This window comes from Rhinatrema bivittatum, chromosome 10, assembly GCF_901001135.1.
Source record: "Rhinatrema bivittatum chromosome 10, aRhiBiv1.1, whole genome shotgun sequence".
In the NCBI taxonomy this organism is placed as follows: domain Eukaryota; kingdom Metazoa; phylum Chordata; class Amphibia; order Gymnophiona; family Rhinatrematidae; genus Rhinatrema; species Rhinatrema bivittatum.
In genome coordinates, this window is record NC_042624.1 from 76,324,736 (window position 1) to 76,340,648 (window position 15,913).

Sequence of the window (15,913 nt, forward strand, 5' to 3'; positions counted from 1 at the left end):
TACAAGGTTGCTGGCAAAAGAAAGAGAGGAGCTCTGCCTTCAGTGTGTGCGTGTGTATGAATGGGAGCTGTGTGTGTGTGAGAGAGAATGGGTGCTGCAGGTGGATTCCAACCTGCCAGCAGCTGAAATGAAGATGAGGGCCTGATGCTGCTGGCAGACCCCAACCAAAGAAAAGCTGGAGATGCCTGCGGGTTTGTCTGAGAGGGAGCGTATGTATGTATGTGTAAATAAGAAAGAGAGGAGAAAGTTTGTGCATCCCTCTTCCACTAATTCATGACAATCTCGAGATGACTGGTAATCAAAGTTCCCAGGCATGGAGAGTGAGAATTTTTAAAATCCTTTTTAGTTTTATTTTTCAGGTGTTATTTGCTATGTCTGCTGTTTTGAAATATTTTATTGTTGTTTGAGACATTTACAAAAAACTTGTATATGAGTTTTTAATTATTTGATCTTTTATTCATCAGATTTTTTGAAATATTATTGTTTTTAGTATTATGATTATGTATTTATTTTATTTCTTGATTTTATTGTTTGATGTTTGAGGAATAGTGGTGGTTCTGTTTTTTCATTGTTGCACTGCATAGAGTGTCTGGCTTCTTGAAGTTTCCAGTTCAGTTTGTGTCTGCACGTTTGTATTTCTGCTTTATGGTTGCTCTATTCTGTATGTGGTGAAGGTCTGTTTATGTTCTGCATGTGTGACTGAGGTGAGGCATTTTCTAATAGGAAGTGTAGTGTTTTAAGGCTTTCGGAGTGACAAGTACACACTGCATTGGGAATAGTCTGTGCAGGAAAAATGTGTGAACATTCATGTGTAAAACTGTGCACAGCGCTCAGCACACCTTGTTACATTGGGCCTCTCAGTAAGACGTGACATGACTAAACTAGGATCTATAGGGATGCATATTTTTGTTTTTTCATTTCGTTTTCATTCAGTGTGCACTAAATTGAAATAGTGTGCACCAAATGCGATTTAGTATGCACTAAATCAAAATGGGAAAAAAAAAACATGACAAAAACAATAAAAAAAAACAAAATATCAAAATGAAAAATGAAAAATAAAACCATTTTCAGGCTGATGCAATACAGTGTGCTTGGCTAAGCCCATGACTTTACCGGCACTTGGATGCATGTCCAAAACCCCTCGTGCAATAAGGAGATTAACGCTTCCAAACCAGCACCTAGCTAATAGCTCTCATCACATGTAAATTCGTGTTAATGAGGCTATTAGTTATTGTCCTTTGATGCAAAAAATAAATGTGAGCCCGAGGTGCACAATTTTTCTCTCAAAAATTAATGCCTGCCCCGAGCAGGCATTAATTCTTGAGAAGCCCCAAAAGTTTACAGAAAAGCTGAAAATACGGCTTTTCTGTACTTCCTCTGACTTAATATCAAGGTGATAATAAGTTGGAGGAACCTAAAAAAGGAAAACAAAAAAAAAGTGTCGCCGGCGGATAGGTTAGGAAAATGAACGCTCAATTAACAAGCGTCCATTTTCCTAACCCGTGGCTCTGTATACAAGTTAGGAAAATGACACTTGTAAACGTGAGCGTCCGTTTTCCTAACCCACACTGACAGCCACCTCTCCTGGGTGCCCAATGCCAAGGAGGAGCTTGGGGCTCACAGTTTTCCCTAGCGCCTCCTTTCTACCTCGGCAGCCCATTTCAATATTAAATTGGGCGCTCGGGAGAGGTGGATCAGTGTGCATTAAGAGAGCGGGCACTCAGTCATGAGCGCCCGTTTTAATGTGGTCTGATATTACATCAGTCTGTATGTTTGACTGCACACTCCATTTATTGTCCTTTCTTTTTGTTATTGATAATTTGGAAGGATCATTGTTTGTTTCTTGTATATTAAAATTGACATTTTATTTATTTAAAATAATTTTTAATCTGGAAAACATTTCCACTGGTTCATTTGGATGTAATTTTTATTTTGGAACGGAATACTTTAAACACGGTTCATGTGATCTAAGCTACTTTTATTCAGTTATTGACACATCTTGTTCTCATGGATTCAGATACCCCCCCATGACTATATTTTAATTCTTTTGAAAGTGATGATGTTCTGTTGTCTCAGTATAAAATTTGCTCTTCCATAAATCAAAAAAAAAAAAGCCTTTGCTAAAGCAAGTGAATAAGGCCATCATGAGGTTTATTTTTTTTAATTTGTGCTCAGCCTTTTGAGTTTATGTTTTTAAATAATTTCTTTCTAGACGTGCATGTTCAGACTTTAAGTAAAACAATTCTGTTAACTGAGATTTACCATATGTTATATTATTTCAAGTAAGCCCCCTCCTCCTGGAAGAAAAGAAATAATGCAGTTTCCAAGAATTGTTTAAGACCTTTGGACATTTCAGATGGCATAAGCATTACTGAAAGTTTTGATTCACGGAATCTTATCCGGTGCATGCCTCCTGTTTCTGCATGGACATAGATAGGGCTGGAATGCCAAGGAAGCGCAAAGTTTAAGCACCAGCTCTTTTGATGGGCAGTCCTGAGAACCTTTATGGATTCATGTTTTATTGTTTTCCTCTGTTGCTCAGGTACTGGGATCCAGGTCCAAGAGCTGACCCAGTGGAGGATTTGCGTTACATCTGGGGAGGGTTTGCATACCTCCAAGACATCATTGATCATGGGATTATAAAGAGCCAGACCAGCAAGGAAAGGCCATTAGGAGTCTACCTCCAGCACATGCCATACCCATGCTTTGTAGATGACGTGTGAGTAAGAGCAGTTGGCGATCTCGCTCTAGATACGCTAATTGGTAGACTGGGTGGTGCAGGGGGGCGGGCTTTTGAGAGGCTTAAATGCTTTTGCCTTTGATCTTGTATAGAAATGGTGGGGAAACTCCCAGGACTGTGACTTCAGAAAAAATGCCTCAGAGGGGCCAGAGTTGTTCAGCTGCGATTAAAAGGGAGATGGGGAAGCCTGGGAAAAAGAAGTTCAATGTTTTGCAAATAAATTAAAAAAAAAAGAAGAGAGTTACAACTGAAGTTTAAACAAGTTTGGGATTTTATAGTTTTGAGGGCAGAGTGGAGGAAAATCAGGATGTGAAAAGGAAAACAAACAGCAATCCTGCTGAAGCAGATTCAGCCAGCGCGGCTAAAATGCCAGCATTGTTCTTGCCAGTTAAAAGGCTGCCCTGTAACTTTCATAAACCTAGGGCCATGAATGACTGGAATTCGTGGTTCTGGGAGATGAGAGCACATAACCGGCTCATACAACGAGTGGAGCAGAGGAATGTGCCCGCTTGTACTGACCTCATTCCACGCTCTCTCCCATCCCTGCCTTGTATGCGGAGAGACCCTCACGCAGTCGGTCCATCTTTATGCTCATTTGTTTAGTAGTGAAGCTACTGCCCCATCAGCATACCAGGAATTGGGCTACTGAGTTTAATCTTTATTTTCTGAACACCTTTAATTGCTGAGATACTTGGGTTTATACCTTGAACAGTGCTAAATCCTGTCAAATTATAAGTCCTTATTGGGGAAAAAAAAAAAAAAAGCCCATGTTCTTTTGAATAATGCAATGGGTGGTGCAGCATCTGAGCACCTGCCACCAGAAATGATTTAACATCCTTGAGGGCAACAATCAAAATCAGCTCTACAAATCTCTGTTGGCTTGTTTTCCTGCGGCAATAATCAAAGCAAAAATATCCAGGTACTTTTCTTTTCATTTTTGGCGCAAACCTCACATGTAAAAAGCATCCATGTCATTTGCATCAGTGCGAGTTTAATTACTGTATTTCCCTCCTTTATGTTTAGCATCAGTATTCCTAGAAACCTTGCATACATACAGGCCGATATAGTACAGTGCACCTGCCATTGGACACGCGTTTTCCCTTACCCCTTATTCAGTAAGGGGCGGAAAACGCGCGTCCAACCCGCCGAACCTAATAGCGCCCTCAACATGCAAATGCAGCCGCTTCTTCTGTGGGCATGCAAATGCATGTTGATGGCCCTATTAGGTATTCTCGCGCGATTCAGAAAGTAAAATGTGCAGCCAAGCCGCACATTTTACTTTCAGAAATTAGTGCCTACCCAAAGGTAGGCTCTAATTTCTTCCGGCATCGGGAAAATGCACAGAAAAGCAGTAAAAACTGCTTTTCTGTGCACCCTCCGACTTAATATCATGGCGATATTAAGTAGGAGGTCCCAAAGAGTAAAAAAAGTTAAAAAAAAAAAAATAAATAAATTTGAAGTCTGCCGGCGGCTGTCGGGTCGAAAACCGGACGCTCAATTTTGCCGGCGTCCAGTTTCCAAGCCCGTGGCTGTCAGTGGGCTCGAGAACTGACGCCGGCAAAATTAAGCGTCGGCTGTCAAACCTGCTGACAGCCACCGCTCCTGTCAAAAAGGAGGCGCTAGGGACGCGCTAGTGTCCCTAGCACCTCCTTTTGCCCGTTTCTATCAGGGGCTATCGGTGCCGTTGACCGGCCCCTGTCACATGGTAGGAACAATGGATGGCCCACAGCATTTCTTAAGATGGCGCCGGCCGTCCATTGCTCCTACCATGTGACTGGGCCGGCCAATGGCACCGATAGCCCGGTCACATGGTAAGGGCAAAGGGCCATCGGCGCCATTTTGTTTACTGGGAATATTTGAATGATAAATAAATATCATCATACATATGGAGGACTCTTGTCCAAAGCTCCTAATAGACATGATACACTATTGCCACTTAAACCATGGGGGTGCTCATTTAACTACCTTGGAAGAATGAAAGCCTGAGTCAGCCATGTCCAAGTCTGCAGCTGAGAACCACAGACAGATAAAGATGTTAGGGAGAGATGCCACAGGCAGTAGATTTATCCTTGTGGTTTTTGAACATTTCCACAGTAATGTACACAAATCATTCTTTGTCAACAGACCTAATGCTAGGTCTGACAAAGAAGAGCGTACGGTTTCATAGACATATAAAGAGCTCCCCACGGACAGAATGATTTCTGTGAGCTGAGGACCTGTGGGAAGATAATCTTTTACGTCGTGGAATTGCTGCACATAGGTCCTCAGAGGAAAATCAAGAGCTAAAAGTAGGGCACCAACACTGTTTTACTATTGCTTTTGAAACTTAAACTGCTGCACCATTTTCAAATCATAGGAAGTTGGCGTGCCTGCCATTTATAGTGATAAAAGAATAACTGAAGGTTGTGCTTTGCTGTGACAGAGTATGTACCGGGTCCCTGTGATCTTGGAGGTAATTTAGTGACCCTGAAAGCTTGTGCCTATAAACTTTCATGAGTCTTACCAAAGGTATCATCTCTACCGAAGTACTGTGTTGGTTTTCCTTTATCTGCTTATAGTTTTACATAACTACAGAAACGTAGAAGGGAAAGATCTTTCTTTTGGTAGAAAGATCTCAGCATCGCCAGTCAAAATCAATGATATTCAATGACTCAAGGCGACTCGTGCACCGTCCTAAATGCTTGGAATGCACAGATGAGAAAAATGTAAAATAAACATGAAATTTTACAAGTCCTATTCAGTAGAATCACTTTCTTCTCTTTTACTTTGTTTTTTTTCTTTACTATATCCCAAATAACTCCCGGCGTTATACTGGCTGCTGAATGCCACCTCTGCAAGCTTCATGATCACCTTGAACCGCTGCTTCCCCGTCTTTGTGGTGCTCGCTTGGGTCTACTCTGCCTCCATGATGGTGAAGGGCATAGTGCTGGAGAAGGAAATGAGGTTGAAAGAGACCATCAAGAACTTGGGAGTCACCAACGAGGAGATCTGGTATGCCTGGTTCATAGACAGCTTCACAGTCATGGCGTCCAGCACCCTCCTGCTAACATTAGTCATTATGGTAAGTATCGCCAGGCGCTTCCGAAAAGTGAAATCCCTTCCCATGTGCATTGCCAGAGTTGGGCTGAGGCCAAAGAGCATATCGAAAGACTTTTTGTAGAAAATGAGCCTCATTTCTCTAGCACACCGACACGACACAAGCCACACAGGGGGAAACCTCCCAGATGTGATTAATGCCTTTATTTCCAAATGCACAAGCTGACCACGCTGCTTACAATCAAATATAGAAACTTCATGACAAAGTTAACATAAAACTGCTTAATGAAGCATCATTGGGGTATGTAGTCTTTGCTCTGGCCAACTACTGAGTTACTTTTGTAATAAGATTTGTAGCTGCAGTGCTGCTCCCTGCGATTCCTAGCAGAGTGCAGCCGGTTTGTGTGTTTGGAAGATGATCCTCAGGTGTTTGCCAGTGCCTAGCCCTCCTTTATACCCTCCCCATGCCTTCGCCTTCAGACCCATTTTACTTCTTTAGTTTTCATGGACGCCCCTAGGCGGCCAAGGATGCATAACACAGCCCACGCCCTTGGCCTTCCCTCTCTAGTTTTAGTTGAAAGAGGGGTCCCCTTGGGAGCCCTGTGGTGAGGGACAGTAGTAGGTGGTACACAGTCCCAGGGAGAGGTAGGGCAATTAGAATAGCAAGCCTGATTGACCACAACAAACAAGGTGGGGGAGAGACAGAAAAGGTGACAAAAGGTCCAGGTGTGGACAGACAAATAGCAGCAGCAGGAGATAGGAAGGGAGGCAACAGAGGTTCTCCCACCACACCCACAGCCCCAGTAAACTGGGCAAGAAGCCATTCAGTAGGGGAGGGGGCAGGGTTCCTGTCACAGCTAAAGGGCAGCAGCTCACCAGCGGAAAAGGAGGGCGCTCTGGTGCCATTAGATAGGGGGCACCTGGGCTGGTGGTGGGTGTTAGCGTTTAGCACATTACAAACAGCCCCCCCCAAGTAGGAAAAGAACAATATAAGGCAAGAATAAAGAATCCAGGCCGGGATCCGGCTGGCCTAGGGAATTGGTGGAATAATAAATGGTGGTGGCAGCACAGTATCAGCTTCTGACCAGGCACCGATTCTAAGTAAAACAATCAACTTTGAAGAGCAGTTTAAAAACTCAGCTGGTGGAGTATCTTCCTGGCAACTTCTGTCAGGATTTGATGTCCCCTATAATCTGCAACCAGCCACGTCTCGCTTACGTTCCCGTCCCTAGTGCAGGAAGGCTAGCGAGAAACGGGAGATAATTCAGATAGCACTTCAAGCCAACAAAGAATGAGACTGAAAAAGGAAGCAAAAGCGCAATGAAAGAGGCGAGTTAATATTTGGAGCAATCTTGCCCCAATACTACTAAAAAAAAAACCCCAAAAACTTCCCGTGCTTGATCACATGCAGGATGTCTGACTCCCTCGACAGGCTCTGGTGTGGAGTTTGACTTGTGCGTTGAGGATATTATTTGTTACTCCACCTCGCCCTGGGCATTCATTTTAGAGGCTAGGACGAGAGAAATAAAAAGTTTATAATAAAACAGAAAGATTTCTATGGCCCCAAGACTGCATTCTTCCTGGCGATAGGACCCAAGACAATACATAGGAGCCAGGAGAGCATGTAAAGGTCAGGAGAAGTTCAAGCTGTGCTCTGTCAGAGTGGAAAGAATGTTTTCTGGAGGATCTTCTGCAAGGCACGGGGCCGCCCTCCGCCTCGCTTAGGGGCAGGAGAAAGCAGCCCGGGCGCTTGGAAATATCCCATCTGTCAGCAGCCCCCGCAGCCGCTTATCAGACCTGAGCCATGGGAGAGCCGCCTTATAAAGAAGGAATTTCCTTCCCCTCCACCATGCCTGCTGTTTAACGTTTTCTGCGCCTTGCAAACAAGAGAGCACCCGAAAACCTCTTCCTTCCGGCGAGCATCTGAGCCACGTGCCTAGCGAGGTCTCGATCCAGCCGGGCCTGTGCTGCTAGGCCTGTGCTGCTAGGCCTCAGCAGGGTGCCTGCTTTAGTTATTTACCTGTTGGCTAAGGCTCATTTTGATGTGCTTCATTGCTTTATATTAGTTTTTGATGTGGTATGCTTGTGTGTACCCTGCCTTGAACACGAGTGGACTATAAATACATAAATAGAAAGCACTGTGTCTGCGGCTTCCAAGGTGCACTGTTTGAATTTCCAGAAGCAGCCCGAGTTGGTTATGAGCAGAGCACTCTGGTTTTCCAAGCGTTTTTTTTTCCCTGTAGAAAGAAAGAGCAAAGCTCCATTAACCCTTTGGTCTCTCTTTGGCTGCAGTGTGGTGGGGTGCTCCACTACAGTGACCCTTTCATCCTCTTCCTGTTCCTGATGGTGTTCTCCACGGCTACGATCATGCAGTGCTTCCTGCTCAGCACCCTCTTCTCCAAAGCCAACCTGGCAGCCGCCTGCAGCGGGGTCGTCTACCTCACGCTTTACCTGCCGCACATCCTCTGCTTTGCCTGGCAGGACCACCTGACCTTCAAAATGAAGATTGTGGCAGTAAGGCCCCAACCTCAGGCTCCCTCCTCTCCCTTGCAACGTTTCTCTAATGTCCGCACAGTGATTCACCGGATTTTGTTTTTTTTAAATATAGTTTGCTGTAGGATCACAAACTGACTTCATTTTTTATTTTTTTTCAGGACAGGTTGATCCAGTTCTGGATTTATCCCCACTGCATGCCTGGACATGTAATTTGGCTTTCCCTAGGACAGAATTTCCCAAAGCTGTCCCAGGGACCCCACAGTCGGTCGGGCTTTTCTGCATGAGATACATTTGCATATGCTGGGTTTCCATGAATATTCATTGTGCATATCCTGAAGATCCAACCGACTGTGGAGTCCCCAGCCCTACCTCAGGAAAAGCAGCAGATCTTAGGGGGCCTATTTACTAAAGGGTTTCTCCCATTTTGTGTCTATGGGGAAAATACTTACCGTAGTAACTTGGGCCCTTAGACAGATGAGCTACAAGGGCGTACATGCATGCAGCAAGGTAAAACCAGGACTGAATCAGTGGACCCAGCTGGAACCCTTATTTGCTAATGCTAATGTTACCAAAACAGGCTGCACTGCTTTAGCATTCACTGTAAGTTCATTCGTAAAGATGCTCGTGCCCCTATTGCACATAAAGATGTTTGGGAGGGAGTGGCACAGTGTGTGTGCATTACAGGTCACAATAGATGAAGGCTGACATTCTGCAACAGCTACTGAACAAGAGAGCAACATTAGCAGAAACTCTGTATACAGTGAAAAGAAGAGCTAATGAGTCATTTTCAGAATGTGCTGCCCAGGGGCCTGCAAAATGATTTCCAAAGGGAAACTCCTCAGAGAGTTTCCCTTTGTAAATCCCATAGGCCACAGTGCTGCCAGGATTTTTTTTTTCTTAACGCTCAATCTTTCAGCTCATGGCTTATTTCTTTCAGGGAAAAGAATATGCTGTTGACTGCACGTGTACTTGTCCAACTAAGGGAGAGAGGCAATTTTCAAAGGGTTCAGTGTTGTTTTTTGCAGGATATACACTTGCTTACCTGTGAAAATCCCTCTGAAACTTGCTCCTTGATGTCTGACAAGGCTAGAGGAAGATGAAAGTAAAGTACCATTAGTTTTGTGAAGGAGGATATATGGGTGTTCCTAGCCCTCAGATCCTCCCAGTTTGTTATAAAATGTTTTTGTGCTGGGCTGTCTTGGGCCTTAGTAACTGTAAGCAACCCCCATCATGTGTGTCAGGGGGGGGGGGGTGCTATGAGAGGGACCCTCTGATTGTGTATATTCAGTGCCATATTTAAGGCTTTGATGTCCATAGGCAGACTTGGGGAGTGATAAAGTGTCACTGTGGCGCACCCTCTTTCAACTTCAAAGTGGTGCCACACGTGACAGTGAACCCAACAGAAACAGGCTCCTGTCCTGGTTGGTCTATGCCTAACATTTGTCTACACTGGAAATCCGGTACATACAAATTTATCTGATGAATATTAATTATAGTTATCCTGAAAATCCGATTGGTTGCCTACTTCTAAAATGGCAAGCACTGACTTCCATGACTATTGGGGCAGGACCCCTTCTTCATTATCCTGCCATTTACCAATGGCTTGTGCTACCCTATTTTTTTCTCTTGTTTAATTTATCATTATTTACTTATTTTGCTTATTTGATTTATATTCCACCTCTACGGCACTTCAAAGCAGATTACATTCAGGGCCTACACAAGAAGCCAAACAATGGTATTTAAAATATTTCATTTCATTGAAATCAGATGTGAAAGAATAGAAGATGCCTGGTTTCTGAGTTCATGATCCAAGTGCCCTAATATTTGCTCAGGTTCTCCTCCTCTCATCAGTGATTCCAAACAATGATCGGAGGCTATCTCCCGAATGCTTGACATTTTGGGTCACCGAAGTCGAGGCGTGTCTGTAAAGGTCCATCCTCTCGTCCCTCATTTCCATTCCCTGCCTCTGGCTCTCACAGGTCTTTCTCTTCGGAAGTACAAACTCTGATATCCTCTTCTCGCGCTTGCTTGCTTGCAGAGCTTTCTGTCCCCTGTAGCCTTCGGCTTTGGCACAGAGTACCTTTCTCGCTATGAAGAGCAAGGCGTTGGACTTCAATGGGGCAACATCAAGACCAGCCCCGTGGAGGGCGACGAGTACACGTTTCTCTTCGCCGTTGCTATGATGCTGTTGGACGCATTCCTGTACGGAGTGATTGCCTGCTACATTGATCACGTGTTTCCAGGTACAGGAGGACATGTTCCATCCTCTCAAACTCTGAAAATGTAGGCTTGGTGTCTTGTATTTTGACCTAAAAATGCCATTTTATCACCAATTACATATAATAATACAAAATCCATACTACTGAATAAGTTGTAGCAAAGCTAGAAAAGCCAAAACACACAGCAACGCAACCACTGGGATCAAGACCAGAATAACCTTGAATTCTGAAATCAAACTCATTTTTTTTTAAATTATTTTATTTCTCAGAAAATTCTGCAATAAAATAAGAAAACTATGGTAAGTAGTTGTGCAATGCTGTTGAGTTATAAACTTACAGACCGAAAAACTTCTGGGAAAGTGTTTGAAAACCTGAACTCATACATTGCAAAGAGGTGTGAGGCAAGGCAGAGTTTCCCCGGGCACACTGCCAGGTTCCATGGGTTACAGCTACTCGGGAAGCTCTTTTTCCAGGCCTCTCCTGAGAAGCGTCAGGAGATGCAGCACCCCCCATTTCTCAGCTCTTGGGGACTGGTGGGCAAACAAGCTGCCACAGGTACTGGGGGGGTGATGCTCCTCCATCTCCTTTATTTCTGTTTAGTCTTGGGTGAACGCCTCTCTGTTCTTCCTACTCACTTCACAGGCATTTCAGTTATTTCCTGACTTTATTCCCTCTGGTGCTGGAAGGAATATTGAAAATGCTCGTGTGGAACTGGGAAGGCTGATGTGGGGGTTTAGCAACACAAGCGCAGAACTTTTAACCTACAGGTCTCCAAGTCGCAATCAGAAGTAACAGAACCCAGAAGTCACTGCCATCTGCAAAGCGTTCTCTGAATGACACGGAACGAGTTGTACTCCGAGTCCAGTCTCACTAGGAAGATGTCTGCTGCATCACTTACAGCCTCCAACACAAGGAGCACTAATTGACATGCTTGCTGACAGCCAAGCTAGCAATTGAATGGGGAGCTGAAAATTAACTTTCCCTCTTGCTCTAAGATGGACCTTTCAGATCAGGCTTTTAGGGCACACTGCTGTCACTGACTCTGGCAGGGTTCTCCAAAGCTTCTTGGTGACCCTATAGCCAGCTGGGTATGACGAGGTTCTTGATTTGAGCCCTTAAATTGCCACATAATTTCAGAAACGTTACCACAGAATTCACCCCTGGGCTCCCTGCTGCAGGAAACTAGAAGCAGTGATTATAACGCACTAACGAATGAGCACAAGGAATCCAAACCTTGTTCTTTGGGGCTTATAATATACTAATAATAATTTGATTTATAGACCACTTTTCCTGGCTGTTACCACAGACAATGGACAGAATAAATATAAACAGAACATATAAAAACAAGAAACATACACAGACAACATAAACTCCTGAGTAAATAACCTAACAATAATGAAACCAAAGACAAGTGCAACAAATGGGGGGAATCATTGTATGAATTTTGAAAGATCTGTGCAGATCTCCCTCACCTAATAAAATAAAGAGTGAAAGGAAGTTAAGGATGGAAATGATCTGCATGCCAGCAGCAGTGTATTATTCCTCAACTGTGTCTGAGAGAAAAGAAATTGGCTCACACAACCCACAGTTGTATGGAAGGTTTTGTTTAGGTTTTCTGTTTTCAGGGAGCTATTTAGGGCTTTTTTTTTTTCAGACTGAGTATGCTTAGCTTGCTTGCTCTTGTTAAACCATGGAATAAATACTACCTGCTGCTATGATACTTATAATTATCCCAAAGAATTCATCATGAGAGCACACGCCCCTGCCCTCTGAAGAACTGCATGGGGCCTTCTGTTTTGTCTTTCAGGGGAGTACGGGATGGCGAGGCCTTGGTATTTCCTTCTGCTGGCCACCTACTGGTGCACTTTTGAACGTCCTAAAGACACAGATGGTGAGTCATTTCCAGGCTCTTGTGTTCGGAAATAACTTCCAAACCACTGATCCGGTTAGAAGCAAACACATTGTGCATTCATTCTGTGACCCCCTCGAGAAGATTGCCTGCAGCAGTGTACGGTGAGAATGGCAGGAGCAGGGCTTTGAACTCTGTGTGGCCCACGGTTATTACAGCTTTATTAGAAAGGGCGTCCGTGTTTGTCCAGCCCAGAGCCTCAAGAAGCACGCTCATGTTAATAAGGAAAAGCTATTCAATTAAAGGCCTATAGAAATGTTTGTTACTCTGCACATCCTTGCAAACAGAACGCTTGCATCAGTACAGGTTAAACAAATCTGGGCTGGTAAATGAGCATCTGAGATGTATTCATTAACCTTTCCAAGGCAGTAATAAAAACAGTTTATGATGATTTCAAGGCCAGGTGTCAGTGTAGTCCTAGACTCTTCACCAGTACCTGATTCCCTACTCTTTCTCAGCACATTTAGGCACTTCTGAAGCAACAGGAGGTCGGCAGAAACCTCAGTCTTTCCATGTGTTAAGGTCCTGGGGAGGGAGGGCACATGATTTCTGACTTCACTGATGAATGGTCTACCTGCTGCACCACATACCTTACCTTCAGAAGTGCCATCACGCTGCTTACGACTCCTAGGACTTCCAAAGTGCTTACAGTCAATCAAAGTACAACAAAGTAGTTGACCCTAAGCTTAAAAAGTAATTTGCATTCTGGAACCTAGGAGGGCGTGGAGGCAAAACAGACTTACCATGGCCAGAAGGAAAAAGGTGGGCTTGGCAAATGCCTAAGTGAGCGACAAACATTAAAATAATTATGATCCTGATTTAAATTCACATTCTGTTGATTTTTAACAGAGAAGTTGAATATCAGAAGCTCCCCCTCCTAGCTACCTTAATTTTAAAGTGGGCAGGCGCCCTCAGATAAAAGTCCCTTTGTGAGGTTGGGATCATCCGACATGAGACTGTTCAATGATTTACTGTTCCCAGCTGCTTAGATGACGGGTTACAGTAACCTCTGTGTACCTTCAGTTAATGCTCATTAAAAGCATTAGGATTTCAGAGGACTCTTTGAGGAGCTGATGTCTTTAGGCTGTGCCGTTTGATTGTTTCTGCTCCTGAAAGAGTCGGCTGGAATTTTGCATCCTATTGCAATTGTCTTTTCTTTTTTTAAATTTAAGGCAGACGTATAGAGTTGAGATATTGTGCCATTTGGGCAGCGATTGCATATAACGGTGAGAAGAGGTCCCGTTAGGGAAAACAGAAAATGAGGAATAACATGAAATGCTTAATGTCTGAGAAAATATACTAAACAAAGCAAGGTATTAAAAGCAAAGTTTCCCTTGTCAGCTGTAAGTAATAGCTCCATTGTGGATTATGCAGAGCATCATGACTAACCCACCTACTCCCAGTCACGGTGGAAGAAAGCTGGAGGCGTTCCGCAAACAAAGCCAGGGGTAGTAAGAAATCTATGTGAATGGATTCAGGACAGCAAACAGATCAACATTCAGTTGGAGGACATTTTTTCTTTAGAGCAGTGGTCCTTCTGGACAGCTCTGGTCTTTTCGAGCACACAAACTAGTCAGGGTTTCAGGATCTCCACCATGACTATGCAGAATTGATTTTTTTTTTTTTTTACAGAAGGTTATACCTTTTATTGTCTGTGAGTTTGGGACCTACATGGTTTAAAAACCATCATGCAGAACTTTATCATTGGTTAATTCTTGGTTGGTTCATTGACATATCTATCTGAAAAGGATCCAGTTTTCTTGAGGCCAAATAAAGCTACCTTAGTTCTGTACCACTGTTACAGAACATCATGTCTTCCCCAACTGGCCATCAGCTTTGATTTCCCACCACTTATAAGCTTCTGGAATTTCATACTCACTGAGTAACCACCTTCATGTTCTCTCCTTCCCCTTCTTATATTGCATCCCAGTCGATCATCTACTGCCACACTAGACGTTGACAAAGAGAATAAGTAAAAAAATCTGTGAAGGATTTATTTAGTATCCTGTGCCTAACCTCATGGTTTTTCATCTCCTCTGCAAAACAAGATGATTCCATCGTAACTGAGGTGTCAACACAGGAGCACCTGGATGAGAATCCCGAGCAGAAAGCAGGAGGTAAGTATTTCTTCTCACACTTCCTTATCATCTTCCGAGTTCTCCTGATCTCATGAAATGTCCAGGGCAGAGTCCTTACTGTACCTGACTAGGAAAATGTGGACAAAGTCTATGGTCACCAAATCTGACATAGAACAGCAAGAGTTTTTGTTAAAAAGTGGCTGTGCATCGTCAGACAGAGGCCCGGGATTCGGTTCCTGGGTCAGGACTCTGCTTCTGGAGCTGGTCGGGGATAGAGGTGACACCTCGTGATCGGGGGGGGGGGGGGGGGGGGGCCATGATCGCAGGTTTCCAGAAGGGGGGAGCCCTGCTGCGTGGACCCCGGCTGAGGGCTGTTGCTGCAGGACCGGACTGACCGAGCAGAGAGTGCATATAAAACAGCTGGGAAAACCCCCAGGCAGTTAAGGGTCGTGGCGCTGAATCTCAGCTCCGGTTTCAAACGACGCAGAAGCCCAAAGAATCAGGAGGAAACTGCCAGGGTAAATTCAAAGAAAGGAAGCCAGACTTGGTCTGATACGTTTATTTGTGCACACAGAGGCTTAATAAGCTTTCCGCCCAGCATCCCTTCTGCAGGTTAGTGCAGGACCTTTAGAAGTTGAGCTGGTGAAGGGAGCAGGACCCTCAAGCTGGTCACCAATGTGGGTGGGAGCTTTGTTTTTATAAAGAGGTGGCCTGCAACTTGTTTGCTGCCCTTTATTTCTGTGTATTGAAGGGGATTAATAATGGAAGGGGGCGGGGGGAAGCGCCTATTTTTTACATGAACGCACGTATGTGGTTTTGCTTTGAAACTGGCCATAGGTACAACGTGCCCGTGGATATTTGTGTCTGCTTTCCCCCCCCCCCCCCCCCCGGGCGTGTTTGTCATCGAAAGTAGCGCGTGCAGATTTGAAAATACAATCCGTGTGCGTCCTTTACCTTCCCTCAGCGAAACTGCGCCCCTGGGAATGCGTCCTCTTAATGCGGGAGGGAGGCCAATTTATCGGCGTGAATCGCTATTTCCCTGCGCTCGTGGCGTGGAAACCTTCCCTTCCCCGTCGCTGCCTTGCTTGACTTGCAGTGCCAAAGATGCCCGGTTGTAGCTTTACAGTGTCGCCCTCAGTCTGAAAGCGTCACTCCGCTCTCTCTGTGTAAACCTTCGATGCAGGCCCGGGCAACCGAGAGGAAACGGACAAGAAAGGCCGACAGGTGGAAGAAGATAAAAGCAGCGGGCGAAAAGCAGAGAAACAAGCCAGCGCGGCACAAAACCCTGAAAGCAGAGAGAAAAAGGAATGCAAGCACAGAGACAAATGGGAGGAGGAGGCGAAACCCGAGAGAGAGGAGAAGCAGAAGAAAGACGAAGAAGAAAAAGAGAGGATGGACAAGGATGCAACTCCGAATGGTAAAAAAAAAAAACTAG

At 44.5% G+C, this 15,913-nt stretch overlaps 1 protein-coding gene across 2 annotated transcripts in view; it reads left to right on the forward strand.

The window, feature by feature from the left end:
* ABCA4 (ATP binding cassette subfamily A member 4) overlaps positions 1 to 15,913 on the forward strand; it is a 153,939-nt gene that overhangs the window by 36,578 nt on the left and 101,448 nt on the right. Inside the window, exons 8-14 of one of the 2 annotated variants that reach the window (XM_029617528.1) lie at positions 2,543 to 2,719; positions 5,579 to 5,801; positions 8,069 to 8,290; positions 10,311 to 10,515; positions 12,299 to 12,382; positions 14,449 to 14,517; positions 15,662 to 15,895. In XM_029617528.1, coding sequence (XP_029473388.1) covers positions 2,543 to 2,719; positions 5,579 to 5,801; positions 8,069 to 8,290; positions 10,311 to 10,515; positions 12,299 to 12,382; positions 14,449 to 14,517; positions 15,662 to 15,895 — 1,214 coding nt within the window. Of the gene's footprint in view, positions 1 to 2,457; positions 2,720 to 5,578; positions 5,802 to 8,068; positions 8,291 to 10,310; positions 10,516 to 12,298; positions 12,383 to 14,448; positions 14,518 to 15,661; positions 15,896 to 15,913 lie in introns of those variants that run through there. The other variant, XM_029617527.1, reaches the window with a different exon arrangement.